At 38.6% G+C, this 17289-nt stretch overlaps 1 protein-coding gene across 5 annotated transcripts in view; it reads left to right on the forward strand.

Annotated features, from left to right (window-relative positions):
- The window catches only part of XPO6 (exportin 6), a 97348-nt gene that overhangs the window by 22616 nt on the left and 57443 nt on the right, over nt 1–17289 (forward strand). For 3 of the 5 annotated variants that reach the window (XM_039884674.1, XM_039884675.1, XM_039884676.1), the window contains exons 2-4: nt 8218–8308; nt 11474–11586; nt 12337–12534. In XM_039884674.1, coding sequence (XP_039740608.1) covers nt 8218–8308; nt 11474–11586; nt 12337–12534 — 402 coding nt within the window. Of the gene's footprint in view, nt 1–8217; nt 8309–11473; nt 11587–11760; nt 11804–12336; nt 12535–17289 lie in introns of those variants that run through there. The other 2 variants (XM_039884679.1, XM_039884677.1) reach the window with 2 other exon arrangements.

Below are 17289 nucleotides of genomic sequence, written 5' to 3' on the forward strand. Positions count from 1 at the left end.
CAGTTGAAAAGCTGTGTATAACTTTTGACTCCCAAAACTCAGTTGTCCCTTTGTGTCAGTGGGATATTGATTGGTTCCAGGACTCCCACAGGTACCAAAATCCGGGCATGCTCAAGTCTCTTATATAAAATAGTGGAGAACAATGCGTATAGTCAGCCCTTCACATCCTCGGACTCCCAATTGTTTCCTTCCACTGCTGGTTGAATCCGTAGATTTGAGACCTGGGGATGTGGAGGGCCGACTGTGTATTGAAAAAAAATTTGCATGTAAGTGGACCTGTGTAACTCACTTTCCTGTTGTTCAAGAGTCAACTCTATATGCATGTACATACATATATATACACACACAATATATATATATTTTCTGAACCATTTGAGAGTAAGTTGCTTGCATCATGGGCCATTATCTCTATATAATATATTTTCTAATAGAGATATTCTCTTACATAACTATAGTACAGTTATCAACTTCAGTTAATTTAACATTGATTCAGATTCAATGCTTTTATCTGATCTACAATCGGTATTCTAATTTTGTCAGTTAGCTCAATTATGTTTTTTATAGCATTTTCCCCTTCAGTACAGGATCTAGTCAGGAATCAGGTGTAGCATTTACTAATGGTTATGACTCTTTAGTCTTTTGTTGTTTCAAATTTTTGAAACCAGTGCACTTGTCCATTGGTAGCTAATGGGTGCTTCCAGTGGCATGTGGCTCCTAGCATAAAACATACTAATTGTACAAGTTGTTTCCTCTGATTGGTCCCCATGGGGACAGAATATGCTGCCTCGACATTATCACTACCACAGTGGGACTAGTTGGGCTTTCTGGCCCAGACACCGGGCAGACATCCTGCTTCTAACTCATGGTCCCCAGCAGTAAACAGATGCCTTTGTTCATGGAAAAGAGAGAATTGGACTGGGCACTTTGTGCAAACCCAAGAAATACTAGGGGGAACATTTTACCATTGGTCATCTTTATGATAGTTTTAGATTAAAGCATAAAAGTGCCTTTTAATGACTAGAATTATGTTTAGATGTGGCCAGAGTGTATACTTTAATCAAATATTAAGCATCTGCATGATGATATTGTACAGGTTATAGCTGTAGTTACTCCAAAGGGCAAGTATTGTTCAGATTTAAGTTGTAGGCAAGACAGTGAGGAACCTCTCTGAGGCAAATGCATAACTTTGAGAGTTAGTTCCAGACATGTGTTCATAAGTTTGATAAGTGGCACCCACCCTGGCCTTGTTTTCCCAGTACGTGGTGTGGCCTCTATTTCTTTCCTACAGTAGGAGAAATTTTTTCACCCAGCAACTTTTGTACATAATTTTTAGAGTTAATTCCTTTAATGTACAGTTGACACTTGACAGCATGATTTGAACTGTGTGGGTTCATTTATACACAGATTTTTTTTCAGTGATTATTTGGAGATTTGTGACAATTGAAAAAACTTGGATGAAATGCATAGCCTAGAATTATCGAAAAAATTAAGAAAAAGATAGGTATGTCATGATGTATACATATTTTCTCATAATTTTTAAATATTGTGTTTAGCTTTATTATAAGAATACAGTATATAATATAACATACAAAATATGTATTAATCGACTATGTTTTCGGTAAGGCTTCTGGTCAACAGTAGGCTATTAGTAGTTAAGTTTTTGGGGAGTCATAAGTTATATGTGGATTTTTGACTGCGTGGAGTGGTCAGTGCCCCTAACCCCCATGTTGTTCAAGGGTCAACTGTATATCTGTACCCCAAGTCTCCCCTCTGTTTGACCTTGCCCCTCCTTCTCTATAACAAATAGGCCAAGGGAAACTGAGGGTATGGTCTGGGGTCAGGAGACCTGCTTGCACTTTTGAGCGAGGCATTCAATGCCCCAGGGTTTGCGTGGCTGCAGTTCTGAGTACTAGATTTTGAAGATTCAACTGGTTTCACCAGTTGCTTTTACAGAAAATAAGTGATGTTTATTTCATCATGATATATTTAGTTTGTTTTTTTTAAAGGACAGTATCTGGAGTTCGAGACACAAGAACAGTGACAGTAAAGTTGGGAAGCAGACTTGTTTTGAATATTGTTCTTCTGACTAGGGCTTCCTTGCTATCCTTGGTGAGCTTTTCTGCTGTCTAGTGTTTTGAGCTGACTTCAAGAGGGGGTAGATAGATGCCACATTGATTCCCATTGTGTGTTATTTTAAGCTTAGTATTTCATCTCATACTTACATGCAGGCCTAAAGGCTGAAGAGATTTTTTTCCTTGTCTGTTTCCTTTGCAGTGGTGAAGAAAAGGGAAGAATGAGAGTGTCCTTTTGAGAGTTTAGACATCCTTGGTATTCCCCTTAGCTTCCAAAGAAAGCTGTATGAGATTTAATTTCTTTGCTGATGGCATGTGTTGTAACTAACATGAAATAAGTTTTGCATACATTTTAACCTTGATCGGCAGCTAGTGTTGAATAACTTTCCCCAGAAACCTTCTTTATATACAAGCAAATAGAGTGATAAAATTGTTCTAGATATGCCACAGGAATGTTTTAATGGGACTCTGGTGTGCTAATCCTCATTTTTTAGGTTTGCTATCAAAGAGGCCATGAACTTGAATACAGGAGGCCCTTGATATACAAAGTGTGGCTCTTGGAAAAGGTAGCAAAAAGCTTGATTATAGTTTCTTTTAAAAGAGTCATTTTCTCCCCAATACCAATTTTGTAAAAGGTTATGTTTTAGAGGAGATGTTTTAGAGCCAATTAGGTAAAACATTACATATTTAATTAGGGTTTGAGAAAACTGTCATCTAGGTGCCTTATTTTAAGAGACAAAGCACCATGCTATCCACTTTTAGTCTGTTTTTTTAGATAAATTATCAGCAGTCTCCTGTTTTTCAGAACATATTCTTTGAGTACATATGAGCAAATATCATGATCGGAGGCCTTAAAGGGGGAAATTTAAACAGTCATATGTATCTTGAATTTAGAGGAATTACTAATATTCCTGAGAAACCAAAAGTGATAACTGATAGTCTGTTTGTTCCTTTTACTCTCCTGAGTTTCATCTGTAAAATATTTGAGTACCAGTCCATACTGGATGTTATAGAAAATATAAACGTAGTAGATAGAGTCTCTTTCCAGACAGTTTATGTTCTGATTGGGGAGAGAGGCCTAATATCTATGAAGTATTACCAGTTACAGGTAGGACTTTCTTTTCAGCCCTTACTTTATTTCTGGCATTATGTTTACTACACATTTAACATATTGTTTAAGCCTCACAACAACCCCATGTGTTAGGTTCTCATTATCCCCCATTGTGCACAAGAGGAAAAAGAGCGACAGGTTAAATAACTAGGTCTAGGTTGAGGTACGTTCTGTTTCAAACCCAAGGAACCTGACACTAGAGCCTGTGTGCCCGTTAAGCGTGCCATTCTGAACTGATCAGAGAACAGTGCCACGGGCAAAACTCTGTAGTGCCGGTTACAGGATAAAGACGAAAGATGAAAACAGAAGGGATGGTAGTAAGAAATTGCATCAGGGTCGAACTATGCATTGCATGACCGGGAGCAAATGCAGGATGGGAATTTGCTTATGTGGTGGTGAGTGTTCCGACTAAAGTGATGGTTTCCTGTGGTGAGTAATGGTGAGTCAGGCATGCTTTCCTTCTTTTTTTCTCCTAGTAAACTTCTCTGCATTCTTCCAAATCTAAACTATATCATCACTTCTGTGACGCTTTCCCTGTGTCCCTCAGAGTTAGTTGTCTTTGGACTCCTGAAGCTGTTTATATATGTATGTCACTACTATCGGATGTAAACTATCATATTCTACTTTTTTATTCATAGATTCTATTCCCCCCTTCCCCACATCCCCTTCCCCACCCCGGCCATCTTCAATTCTTTGAAGTCAAGGGGCTAAATGCAGTTATCAGTTACTTAGTGAGTATTGAACTTATTTGTTTATTGAGTGAATAGATGAGTTCCTTAGTTGGTCCAGATTTAAAGGCTCTTTAAAGCTAGCTTTAGAATAATTGGGACAGAAAAATCTATATTTAGGAGAATTTATCTGGTAATGAAGTACAGATTGGATTGGAGTTGGGAAAGCTGTCATCAGGTGATCAGATAAGGGAAATTATGATAATCTAGGCAGGAAGTGGTTAGGGCCTGGTAGAAGTAGTAGTGAGGGAAAAGGTACAAATCTGAAAAATAGTATAAAGTAAGCATCAGACGTGATGACATTGTTGTGGGCATAAAAGATTTGAGGAAGAGTCACAGAAGATTTCAGATTATGTGACCCTCCTCTTTCAAGTTTTTCTTAAAATTTATTAGGTGATTATGGGTCTTGGTTGACTTAGTAGTTCCTTAACAAATGAGTCAGTAGTAAAGGTCTCTGAACTGCTAATCATGAGCAGTACAATAAAAGGGGCAGATAAAGTCAATGCAGGCACAGTTGAAAGCTCTTCCACTTTGCACATTTTAACTCTTTCTGGAACAGAAAAGTTTGGTTTATTTTAGATATATACATAGTCTTTCAAGAGTATATTCTGAGCCTAGTATAACTCATCTTCCTGCCCAAGGATTTTAATTCCCTATTGAGGTAAGCCAAGTAACTATGAGGGAAGCATACGCTTATGGGATTGTAATAGTTTGTGTTGCTACCCTGGCATCTCTGAAGACAAATAAGTGATGGTTCCTAGGAATCCAGGAGTCTTATGCTCAGACTTCACCTGCATGCTAGCTGCAGGCCCCCAACTTGCTCTAAATAGTTGTGTTAATAGAGGAAAAACACAGTTTCTAAGTTCAGAGTCTGAAAATACTAACATAAATGTTAAAAATAAGTATAACATTAAGTTTTTAAAAATGTGTATGTGTACTTACAGAAACAAATCATAATGTAAAGCAATCATTCTTGTGTAACTAACACTCAGATAAAGAAAGGAAATGTAATCAGCATCCCCGAATTCCCTCTCCCCAAAGGTAACCGTTATTCTGATTATAACACCATAGATTCGTTTTGCTTGTTTTTGAAGACTAACATATAATGAATACTAAAACATGTATTTTGACTTCTTTCACTCAACACTGCGTTTGTGAGATTTATCCATGTTGCTGCAGGTAGCAGTATTCATTCACTCTTGTTGTCTTACTGTAGTCTTCTGATGAATAAGTCACAATTTATCCATTCCACTTGTGGTGGACATTTAGGTTCTTTTGACTTTTTTGGATATTATGAATAATGGTGCTGTGAATATCTGTGTACTTTTTTTGGGTATATACGTTTCCCTGATGACTAAAAGGTTGAGCACTTATTTTATGTATAGGCTTTTTGAATACCCTTTTATAACTATTTGCCTATCAAAAATATTGAGTTGTTTGTCTTTTCCTTATTGATTTGTAGAATTATTTTATATAGTAAGTCCTCACTTAACCTCTGTAACTTTAACTGAAGGGATGTAGAATGAAACTAGTTTTACACAGGCTGTGGTATAAACAAGAATTAAGTTCCTATGACATCTCATCAATGTTATATAACAAAACCACGCTGAATGAAACAACGTTATTTGAGGACTGATGAGAGTTCTGCTAGTTGTTTATATTGGAAATATCTTCTCCCATTTTGTGGCTTACTTTTACTCTCTTCATTGTGCCACCTGATGCACATTCTAATGTATCAATCTTTTTCTTTATGTTTAGTGCTTTTATGTGTCTTGTCTAAGAGATTTTTCCCTGCCAAGGTCATGAAGATGTTCTATATTCTTTTCTAGAAGCTTTGTTGTTTTACCTCTAATGTTTTCTACCTACAGTCCAAGTGGAATTTTTTTTGCACGAATGTCTTACTTGGTTTGAAGCTGATTTGTCCTTAAGTTCTTCAAGCTCTATGCCTTAAATCTCAAGCATAAGACAGGAAGCTATGGGATGTATCTGAGTCCTCAGTGTTCTTCATAAATTAGTCACTGTGGTGCTTGAATAGCCTTTGGGAACTGAAGCCGCCTCTCCCTGCCATACCGTGGCACTCCTTTGTTTTATGTCCTTTGTCCCTTTTATTACTTGAAAATGTAGACTATGTGGAATATTACCACATCTTTACTTGTCATTAATTTCTTAACTCACTGTAGTGTGGATTCTGGTTTTACCACCTGCTTAAAACAGGCTTCTTACCAAATGGGGGAAATTTTCTAGTATCTTCAACCAGTTGCAGGTCTTGAACATATTTTTTATCATTACATCTCTCTTCTGATTGTATGACCTTGGCAAAGTCTCAACTTCCTTTTCTTTTGTAAACTTACATAGATTTAATTTTGAAATCCAGTTGGAAGAGCCCTACTAGCTAGCTATGTTTGGGACAAAGCTCTTCTGCCTGAGGGTGTGAATCTCCAGTTTCACAGTAGGCCTGACTGCTTTGTTATTTTGCTTTGGTCTGTTTTCATTTCGTATCTTAGACCAAATAAAAATGAAAGCTGTCATAACCACGAATTACATAACTCCTTAGAGTTTTCATAGTAGCTTTACATAGATCTCTTCATTTGATCCTTAAAACACCCTGTGGAGTAGGTTATCAGTATTGCAGTCATAGAAGAGATTGAAAATGACAACAGCACATTATTTGTTTTTGTTGAGAAATACCTGGTGACGCCACTGGATTAGGTTACGGAGTTCTCTTTTTCATGGAACCATCATTTGGTGGGAGCCATCCTGTGACCCTTGTGGATACTTTTTGTCTTTCCACTTTCTTCTGGAATGTTAGCTTCTTGGGTTGGATCAGGGAGGGTGGAGTGGATGGGACTGGGAATGGAGATAGAGTTGGATTCTTTGGGGAGATTGTCAGGAACTTGCCCCTGCAGCCTTAAATGCAGGACGGGTAGTTTTCAAGTCCACAAACTTCTGTTTTAAGAACCAATTTGAAATGAACTTTGGTGGTTTATTGCCTGAATATGATGAGCTTAGATTATTTACAGGATCTACTCTAAAATGGTTTACTACACGAAAAAGTTGTGGAGCAGGTGTCACTTGAAGATATGACCTTAGTTTTCAGGAATCCATTTTGGCTTCAGAAGAACTATTGACTTAATAGCTCAACAAATATCTTTTGAGTTATGTTTATTTATTTATTTATTTTCAGTAAGTTACTTTAACGTGTGAGATTTTCCTTTGATTCTTTTAAATCTTCCTACATACTTTTTTTTTTAAACAGCAACTTTTTTTAAATGAAATGGTACATCGGGTTGATTTATGAAATAGACCAAAGTATTATTTTTCATATAAATTTGCTTTAGAAATTTGAATTAATAGCATTTACTTCGAAAGTCAGTCAGTGACAACAGTGAGGCTGTTTTGATTACCAAAAACTTGAAATGGATTGAAAAAAATTAGTCTCTGGGGGCAACGGAAAGGATTATGGGAAAGGGAGGAGGAGAGAGGATTGATGGGAAGAAGCAAATTAAGAAATAAGAACTGATGTTGGCTCTTGATTATCTTTGGGTAGGTTAATACCAGTGAGGATTCAGAAATGGTCTGGGAATGCTCACTTTTTGCAGATGGGTTGTGTGAAGGATTGTTGACTCATTGCATCCGATGTTCGTTCCCTGCTTCAGTGAGAGAAGAGGAAGTGGTTTGGGGCTCCATATGAAAGAAGGAGAGCAAGGCTTCTCTCTTCTCATTCTCCTTTAGAGCTGTTCTGCTAAGAGTTTGGCTCTCTCTGGGTCTGTGATTGGACTGGCTGTCTAATTTTGACAGCTTGGTTCTTAACTGCTCAGCTTGGTTCTTAACTGTACCTTATATTCAAAAAATATCAAGAATCCATGCAGCCCTTTGACTACAATGGCTCTGAATCAAGTATGGCTAATTATGGGGCAAATGTATTGTTGGTGGATGGTCTGTAGGGAACCCTACTCTTTCTCCTTAATGTTTTCACCTTGCCTATTTAGCCAGGGCCAGGGGCTGTTAATTTGCTTTCATTATGTTTCCAGAATGAAATCGTGAATTATTTGCTTCCTTTTTCTTAGCATAAATAATTGAAAATCGATTTCACAGTAGCATGACTTTATAGAGTATACTAAAACTTTGAGTTTCGAGCCAGTTGGGAAATTCCCTTCAGTTTTTCTGGCTTATACCACGTATTTGAAGAATGTTTTGAGGAAGTGAATTACAATTGCTGTTGAATGTGACCTGGAAGGAACTGAGAAACAGTAGAACTAAAGATATAGTTTATTGATTTTTTTTCCCCCCCAAATTCCTTTGTTAGGCATCTGAAGAAGCCTCCCTCAGGGCATTGGAAAGTCTGATGACAGAGTTTTTTCATGACTGTACAACCAATGAAAGAAAACGTGAGATAGGTAAGTGAAGTGTTGAGTTGTAAAGAGTCATTTATAATGGAAAGGCCCCAGTGGGGAGGAAGGAGTTGGTAGCTTTGACTGGTCAAGCCTGCATGTTTCTCCTTGAATTCTTGTCTTTTTGTTCTGGTTCTGCTGGTTGGTGGCTGGTGAGGGCTGCAAATCTAGCTGCCAGGGCTGTAGTCAGTGGAGCCCACCGTAGTCCATAGTGATGGATTTTCTTTCCTTTGGTGAAGTGTGGGAAAGCTTTCCCCCTTCTCCTTAATTTCAGCAGTATTGAACTTTCTAAGAAGTCTGTGACTGTTAGTTTAAGAAAACTCATAAAAATGTCAAAATGAACATGTTTTTCGTGTATAAATGTTTAAGCTGCACCTCATGTAGTGCCCAGAGAGCCTTTAATCAATATTATTACCTTTGGGGGCTTCTTGCTGCTTTTTCCTTATCTCCACTGTTACCTCGCCCATTCTGCAAGTTTTGGTGAATAAAGACTTCAAACAACAGAGAAGTATAGGTATAATTACTTCAAGTCTTTCGGAAACCTCAGCACCTCCTAGAACCTCTTTGAATTTTATTTTCATGGACATGAATAATATTCGTTAAAGTGTACTGTAAACTAGAAAGTATATTCAAGTGTCAGATCTCTGCCTCAGGGACATGTTGCACTGTGGTCTTAGAATAATCCTTTTCTCTCTGAGTCCTCATTTAACCCCTGAACTTGAAAAAGAAAAATATTTGTCTTAATTCAAACCTGAAGGCTTTCCCTTGGATGTCTGTACTGACCTTACATTCATTGCTTTCACCTCCTTGGAGGCCTTTTTCTATGTGGAACTCATTTCTCTGTCCCACTTGGCCTCTCTAACATGTTGATCTAGTTAAGTGTTATGGCTGATTTCTGCCTTTGGTCCAAAGCTTGATTGGGGTTTGGATTTCCAGGTGGCCAGTAGACCTTGGCTATAGCCCATTTTTCTCTTGGATACTGTTGAACATCATATCAGTTCCTGGTAGATGCTAACTTCTTATCTCTCTTAATTTTAAACTTGGTGTCTCTTTTGGGCTTGCCCTGTACATACCTTTCTTTTCTGAGGGAGTGCCCAGAGCATTTCTAAACAGCATACTGACAGAAGCTGAGCCCAGTGGATAAACTGGCATTTGGCTTAGAGCAGTGGTCCCCCACCTTTTTGGCACCAGGGACTGGTGCTTCTATGGGAATCTAATGCCTGATGATCTGAGGCAGAGTTGAGGTGCACCCATGCTAGTGCTGGGGAGCAGCTACAAATACAGATGAAGCTTCGCTTGCTTGCCCGACTCTCACTTCCTGCTGTGTGACTGGTTCCTAACAGGCCATGGACTGGTACAAGTCCATGGCCCAGGGGTTGGGGACCACTGGCTTAGAAGATCTGCTCCCCTTGCTTCCCTAGATCTTCTCTTATTACTCAGTTGGCCAGACCCTTCTCCTGCCCCTAGAGTGATCCCCCTGTTAGTTTTATGTTACCAAAGTACCTTACAGTAAATATATCACTGGTGATTTTTACCAAAGAAGGTGAAGGATCTTTCCCTTACCTCAGTCTGTTTTAAGCTTTGTTTTTAGCTTATATGTAAAATGCTTTTGGTTTTTCTCTTAGTTTTTGATTTGCCAGGCAAATATTGCTCACCTTCAGTGTTCATGAATTAAAAGTAGAACCTTCTGAATATGTTTGTATTCTAATCTGATTTAAAAATGTCTTTAAATAACCAGATATTACAAATGTCTGATTTAAGTTCAGGCTAAGGAGAATCTGGGGGTTTGGTTCTATAGAGTGGGTGTGTCTTAGTTCAGGTCTCTTTGTACCTAATCCTCATATCTTTATTCGAGTGTGTGGGCTGGAACTATTTCTTGCTTCTTGTTTGATGTTGTAAGATAAACTAAAGGCATTCCTAACTAAGTGGGAGAAAGGAGGGAGGCCTTTTATTATTATAGGGGCTCCACCCACTCTCTACCAATGGTGTGTTATAAGTGTTCTAGAGATAGAGCTGTTAGCGGGGAACCTTAAGAGAAAATCTGGTCATTTTAACAGTGGAGGAAACCAAAGCATCAAAGAGGAGCAATGGTTCACTTGGGATCAGACTCAGTGAATTAGTGGCCAAGTCTAGTATAGAGCTGAAGTTCCTCATTTCCAGCCAGAGCTCATTCTCTCTGGTGTGACTTCATCTCTGGGGTAGAAACTTCTCCTTAATTATAAGAGCAGGCCATCAGTTTCCTTTCGTGGAATTTTTAATGATTAATGAGACCGTCTGGCGCATTTAGCGTAGGTTACAGGGCCTACCAAAGCAGTGACTTTAGGATTCGAATGGGTTTCTGTGCTTCCTGCTTTTGCATGGGCTTCCTAGAGTCTCTCAAGGTGGTTGTCTTTGTATTTTTACCCTTTTTCTGTTAACATTTCATGACCAGTGCAGTAGGTTAAGGTGACTAAGGGGCAGCGTGTCCAGAAACATGGTGACAGACTCTTAACGCTTGCTGTCTGTTCTGGCTGATGCTACCAGAAGCCTAAGCGGGAGGAAAACCGTTTCTAATTGATTTGGTGTGGACAGGGCTGCTCCTAGCAACTCCTATGATTGCTATTCTTATTTACTTTTTTTGGATGGTAGTTAAAAATAAAACCAATCCAAACGAAGAGAATTAGTTATCTTGAGTTCTCTTGCATTTTTTTCTGTCCTTTATTTATAAGGTTAGTTTTAATTTTTTCCTAATTCTCAAGCTGTGTGTGTGTGTACGTGTGTGTGTGAACAGTGTGAGTAAGGAGGATATACTGTAGCTCCTATCTCAAAGGAAACGAGTTAACAATTAGCTGTCATTTATAAGGTGAAGTGATACTCTTATAATTGTCTATCCACAAGGTAGGTTAAGTAAGAACTTTAACAGTGAGTTTCTCTGCCTAAAAATGTGTCTGTAGCAAGCTTACTGGCTTTTATATAGCTGAACACCGTCAATGTTCCTGGCCACCCAGAGTTGGGAAAATACTGTGTGGGCCGTCCTTTCTATGTTGAAGAATTAGCTGGATTTTGTGAGTGGATTTTGACATCATTTACATATATGAAGAAAGGCATTTAAAAAAATAATAAGACAGCCCAGCTTTGAATTAATTTCATGTATTTTTATAGCCTTCTTTTGTTGCTATTTAACTTTTCCAGAGGAGCTTCTTAATAACTTTGCCCAGCAAATAGGAGCCTGGAGATTCTGCCTGTATTTTCTTTCCAGCACTAGGAATGACTATGTGATGATGTACAGTTTGACGGTTTTTGAGGTAAGTTGTCACATGATTTTATAGTAAGTTGTCACATAATTTTATACTGTTCTGAAAAGTATTTTATTGTCACGTTGCCATGTCATTGGCACTAGGCTTTAGCTTTGATGTACAGATGCCTGAGAAACAGTGGTAACTCAGCTCAGGGGCTTCTCCACGTTCTGTCTTTATCAGGATATCTGGCATTCTGGGGTACCTCTCCATCTTTCTCAGAAAGGTAAGGTTGGGTTAGGTAGGCTGGTCATTTGTGGTAACATATAACTTTTTCTTCCATGTTATCATTTAAAAAAGAAAGATAAAGAAAAACAGTTTGGCAGGAGGGATAATACCCATAATATTATTATCCCAACCCCCAAATTTTCCTTTTTTAAAAATCTAATTATAGCAATCATATGGCTCAAGCCATTTTGTATTCTGCATTTTTCTCCAACTTACCTTTATACTGCATTCCCGTTTAAGTGGTTGTACCATTATTCACCATGCTATTTTCCTATTTTTATTTCTGTCATTATTTTCTGGTGAATTAGAGACAGTGGTATAATAGAAAGTTTTTACATATACAGCTTTTTGTTTCCATTAAATTTAGCAGATCTTCCTAGGATTGTTGTTTCAAGATTTGAATATTTTTTTTTTTCACTCTTATTGCCAAATTGGGTTTCTTGTTTGAAGTGATATAGTCAACCATTGGTTGAAAACCAGTACATTTTGTGTATTGATCGCTAACTTAAAAGATGTGTATTTGTTTTTCAGAATCTGATCAATAAAATGTGGCTTGGGGTCCCATCTCAGGATAAGATGGAAATCCGTAGCTGCCTACCCAAACTCCTTTTGGCTCACCACAAAACCTTACCTTACTTTATCCGGAACAAGCTCTGCAAAGTTATTGTTGATATTGGCCGTCAAGATTGGCCTATGTTCTACCATGACTTTTTTACTAACATTTTACAGGTAAGGATATAGCTAAGGAAACTTTATCCTGTAAATTGTTTGTAGAAGTGATTATTTCTTTGTCTTGAAGAAGAGTTTTAAGATTCGCATTTTGGAACTGCAGTAGCGAGGTCATTCATTGTAGGATAGATTCATGTAACTTTATATTCTTGAGACATGTTGTACCTTTGTGCGGTGGAGAAAGGGCTGGGGAAATCCATTTGCTTTGTTAACCTCTTGTGAAATTTTGTTCAGCAAATATTTGAAAGCCTGTTAGATACTGTGCCAAGTATTGGAGTACAAGGATGAGGCCTTCATAATGTAGTGGCAAGATAGCTATGCAAACAGTGATTATCCAACAATATGACAATTACTGTAATAAAGTGTATGCAGAGTGCAGTAGTGGTGTAGCGTTTAGACTCAGGAGCCGAGGTATTTTCCGTGTTGTTGGTAATGAGATGAGAGGTGGTAGGGTGGTAGAGTAAGAAGCTAGATTGACCGTCAGGGGCCAGACCAGGAAGGGCCTGATCTTCACAGGGGGGCTTTGATGTTTAAGTCATACCTTCCTTGCAAGCTAATGAAAAGTTTGGAGAAGGGAGAAAACGGCACCTTTTTAATGATGGAATGACAGCTTTAGCAGTTGTGTGGAGTCTGGATTGCAGAGGGGCAAAGCTGATGCGAAGGAGGCCAGTAAGGCTGCTGTTGGCAAAATCTAAGTGAGACGAGGTGACCTAAGCTATGCAGAGCTCCTGCTTGGTGGAGAGAGGCAAGGCACTTAGGAGACAGTCACGAGGCAATGACTAGGTGGTAGGGGTGAGGGGAAGGGGGATTCTAGAATGCTTTCTGGATTTCAGGCATAGGTAGCAGATTTTCCAGGCCAGGGATGAAGAAAGGATTAAATTTCAGTAGAAAGTGGTGAATTCAGTTTGGCAGAAAATGCATTTAAGATTTGTATGTTTCTTCCATGTATATCTAGTGAGACATTGGGAATTGTGAGATCTGACTATATACAGGTCAGGATTTGGAAGTCATTGTGCAATAGGTGTAACCTGAAAGCCACGAGGGAGATGCTGTTCATTCGATTCATATTTTAGAGCTAGAAACATTGTCATGTTATTGAGACAGTCTCGAGTATGCAGGAAATGGGTATTACCCTTCAGTTTATAGAAAAAAAAAGTTGTTTATAATCTCACTGACTGCAGGTTCAGAATTTTACAGAACAATACCATTTTCTAACATTCTGTCTGCTCTTCCTACCAATCATTTGAATGATGCAGCAATTAAAAAAAACTCAACATCAGTATTGCTTCTCTCAGATTGCCTTTCAAAGTGGCCAACAAATTCTTCATTCAATTTTGTGTTATTTGTTCATTTATCTAGAGTTTTATTGAATTGATACTGTAGACGAAATTCATGCATTTGTTCAGTAAACTATTTGTTGAATACCAGCCATGTGCTAAGCATGTGAGGATGTAGTAATGAACAAATACAGTGTCCTGTCTTCATGGAACTTGTAATTCTCGGGGGTGTGGTGGGGATCAGTAGACAATGAGCAGATAAATACTTGCAGGTTATTAAAGTATCATGATGAAAACTAAACTCAGGGTAAGGAGAAAGGGAATATCAGGAGTGTTATTTAGACGGGATGATTGTGGAAGGCTTTTTTGAGAAGTAGACATTTGAGCAGAAACCTGAGTGGAAGTGATGGAGTGATCCATATGGGTATCCTGGGGAACAGTGTTTTAGGCAGAGGGAATATAGAAAGTGCAGAGAAACTGAGGAGACCAGGGAGCCTGGAGTGGTAGGATATGAGGTGAGAGGCTTTGCTGGTTCTGTTTCACTTACCTTCACTCCAAGCTGAGGACAGTTGTGGTAACTCTCCATGGCTGTCTTAGGTGGGAGCTGGGAAGTCCACTGGGGATGGAAAGACCAAGAAGGTTGGAGGTCTAACTGGGTTCATCCCTGGGAGGGTTAGTGGCATGTCCCGTGAGAGGAAGCCATGGAGTGTGAGCCAGTAGGAAGTGAGGAAGAGCCATGTTTTCATCCAACTCCTTTGTTGAAGAACAGATATTTCTTGTCTACCCTTGAAGTATAATTACAGATGATAAATGAGAATTTGGAAGAGCATTTTTAGGTGAAGTGCTCCTGGAGATTTAAAAAGGCTAGTTGTCTTCTGCTGTCCTCTACCACTTCCCTCTTTCTACATCTTCAAAAATGACTTTTTAACCTCATGCAGCCTTCGTGACCTTGAAACATCCCATAGTGGGAGGAGCATTGAGTTGGGAGGCAGCGGATTTGGGGTCTGCATCCATTCTTGTCAAATCATATTTGGTTTCAGTAGGCCCTGCTGCTATGTGGGCCTGTTTTTCCTTCTTTGTAAAATGAGAGGATTGGACCTGGTGATCTTTAAAATCCTTTCCTTCCGATTGTATTATTTTCTGCTGCTTATTTGTTCATGAGAACCAGTCAGTGGCATGAAAGCCATCTCGAGAATGAATGGTGTTCAGTTGCTGACAATTCAGATAATGATAAAGTGAACCTTTTCTTCAGATATTGGTAAAATAGACCAAACTGGTTCTGGAATCAGCTTCACCATTATACAATCCTTTGATTAAACCTTGTCTAAAAGGTTTTTTTGAGTTTAGTTTCATCCTGGTCTGCTTGCAGTCTGGGATGCATAGTTAAAAAATTTAACTCTGTGACAGTTGGCTGGGGGCATCTATGCAGTTTATGCTACAATTGTGGGAGCTACCATACCTGGCAGAGAGGAGTTGATTCAGGGCCCCAGAAGGATATTTGCAGAAGTAGTTGAAGTCAAAACTGACCACTGTTCTGTCTCCTTCCTCCTCCCATGTACTGGCACACACACCACCTTTTTAGAGTCTATTCTTCAGATTCCTGAAATCTACTGAGCTGGACCTTTGGTCACAATGCACCTGAGGCCAGATAATTAAGGGGCAAGCAGCATAGAAAAAATTGCCTTTTCTCCTGTGATTGGTAGTAAAAATTGTTGTACCTTTTCAGAACCTCACACTAAGAACCTGAACTTGATTTTCAACCTAAAAGTGCTATTCTCTCTGTTAAAATAAATTACAGAGATTACCTGCGTTATGAACTTAAATTATATATGTGAAGATGGTAAAAGGAAACACTATTTTAATAAAAAACATTCTGGACATAAAGCTAGTGAGAAGTAAAATTATACATCTTATAAGTCTGTTCTTTCAAAAAGAGAATAACTTTCATTTTCAGCCTGTTTCTTGCCTGTCTCCCCTTCTCTCAAAGGATGAAAGAAAGGAGGGCTTTAAGATACATTTTCTATATTGTAGGAATTTATTTCTGGGGAGCACAGAAGCATTTCATATCTACAGGAAAATGTATTGCCAAATGGAATATTTGGTAGTATGGGTCATTCTGGCTGAGAGAGTAAGGTTGAGGGCTTGGGGGAAAATGGAGACATGATAGGTGGAGAAGGAAAGAAGTGAAAGGAGGGCAATAATAGAAATCTTATAAAGCAGAGGTCCCCAGCCCCTGGGACATGAACTGGTACTGGTCTGTAGCCTGTTAGGAACTGGGCAGCACAGCATGAGTTGAGTGGCGAGCGAGCGAAGCTTCATCTGTATTTTCAGCCGCTCCCTAGCGCTAGCATCACCTCCTCAACTCCACCTCAGATTATCAGGCATTAGATTCTCATACGAGCACCAGTCTCTGGTGCCAAAAAGGTTGGGGACCTCTGTTATAAAGTACAGATGGATAACCCAGAGGTTTCCGAATGGAAAGAGGTGCTTATGAAAGGTCAGTTCTGCTTTATTATGGAAAGAAAATTTGTTAGATGACAGCTTCCTGTTCTTCTCCTACTGCATCATCTGAATTTAAGTTGGTGTTAGAAATAGTCCAAACTTGTAGAAAATGAAGAGAATACTTGTAGATGATGTACTTGAAATTTTAGTGTTCAAGAGAACTGATTTAATAGAGAGCATTTTTTTTTAAATGGAAGTAATGGTGGTTAATAACATCATATAAATTTCAGGCGGACAGCATTATAACTCAATGTCTGTATACTCAGTATCACCACCAAAAGTATAGTTTCCTTCTGTTACCCACAGAAAGCATTTGTAACACGCCATTAGTTGCTGCTGATTTTACATAATGCTGCTTCTGAGGGCAGTTGAATTTATCATAAGTTCTCATTATTGAGTACTTTTCCTACTCTTTGGGGATGAACTTTTCCTTGGTCTCCAGTGGGAAGAGTTGTGTTCAAGGGAAAGGAAAAGGCCCTGTGTTTCTTGAATTGGGAAATATATGTTCTGTCTGGGTGTAGTTCTTGGTGTCCTCTTCTTCCCTAAGGCTTTCATTTTGTAGATTGAGTAAATAAATTTTTTTTTTTTTAGACAAGGCAACCCTTGGTTGACCTCACAGATTGCAAGGACCTTGTCAGCTTACAATCCCTTATTTTAAAAATTTTTTTTACACCTACAGCACCTGGTCTTCCTAAGTGGTCTCCCATCCAAGTACTAACAAGGCCCAACCCTGAGAGTAAATAAAAATTTTATTTGTATCAGAGAAGGAACTACATTTAAAGTTAATTATGATTTAAGAAAATGGTCAAGTGTTCCTTAAATTGTTTGCTTTCTTATAGATTGTTGCATATAACTCAACAGAGAATTTTAATGGCACCTCGTTTACTTTTACTGTTTCTGGAAACTGAAAAATAAATGCAGTAGTAGTGCTTTGAATTTTGTGAAATTGATTAGAAAGATAAATACTGTTATGCTG

Source organism: Pteropus medius, unplaced genomic scaffold (assembly GCF_902729225.1).
Source record: "Pteropus medius unplaced genomic scaffold, Ma_sr-lr_union100, whole genome shotgun sequence".
Lineage (NCBI taxonomy): Eukaryota > Metazoa > Chordata > Mammalia > Chiroptera > Pteropodidae > Pteropus > Pteropus medius.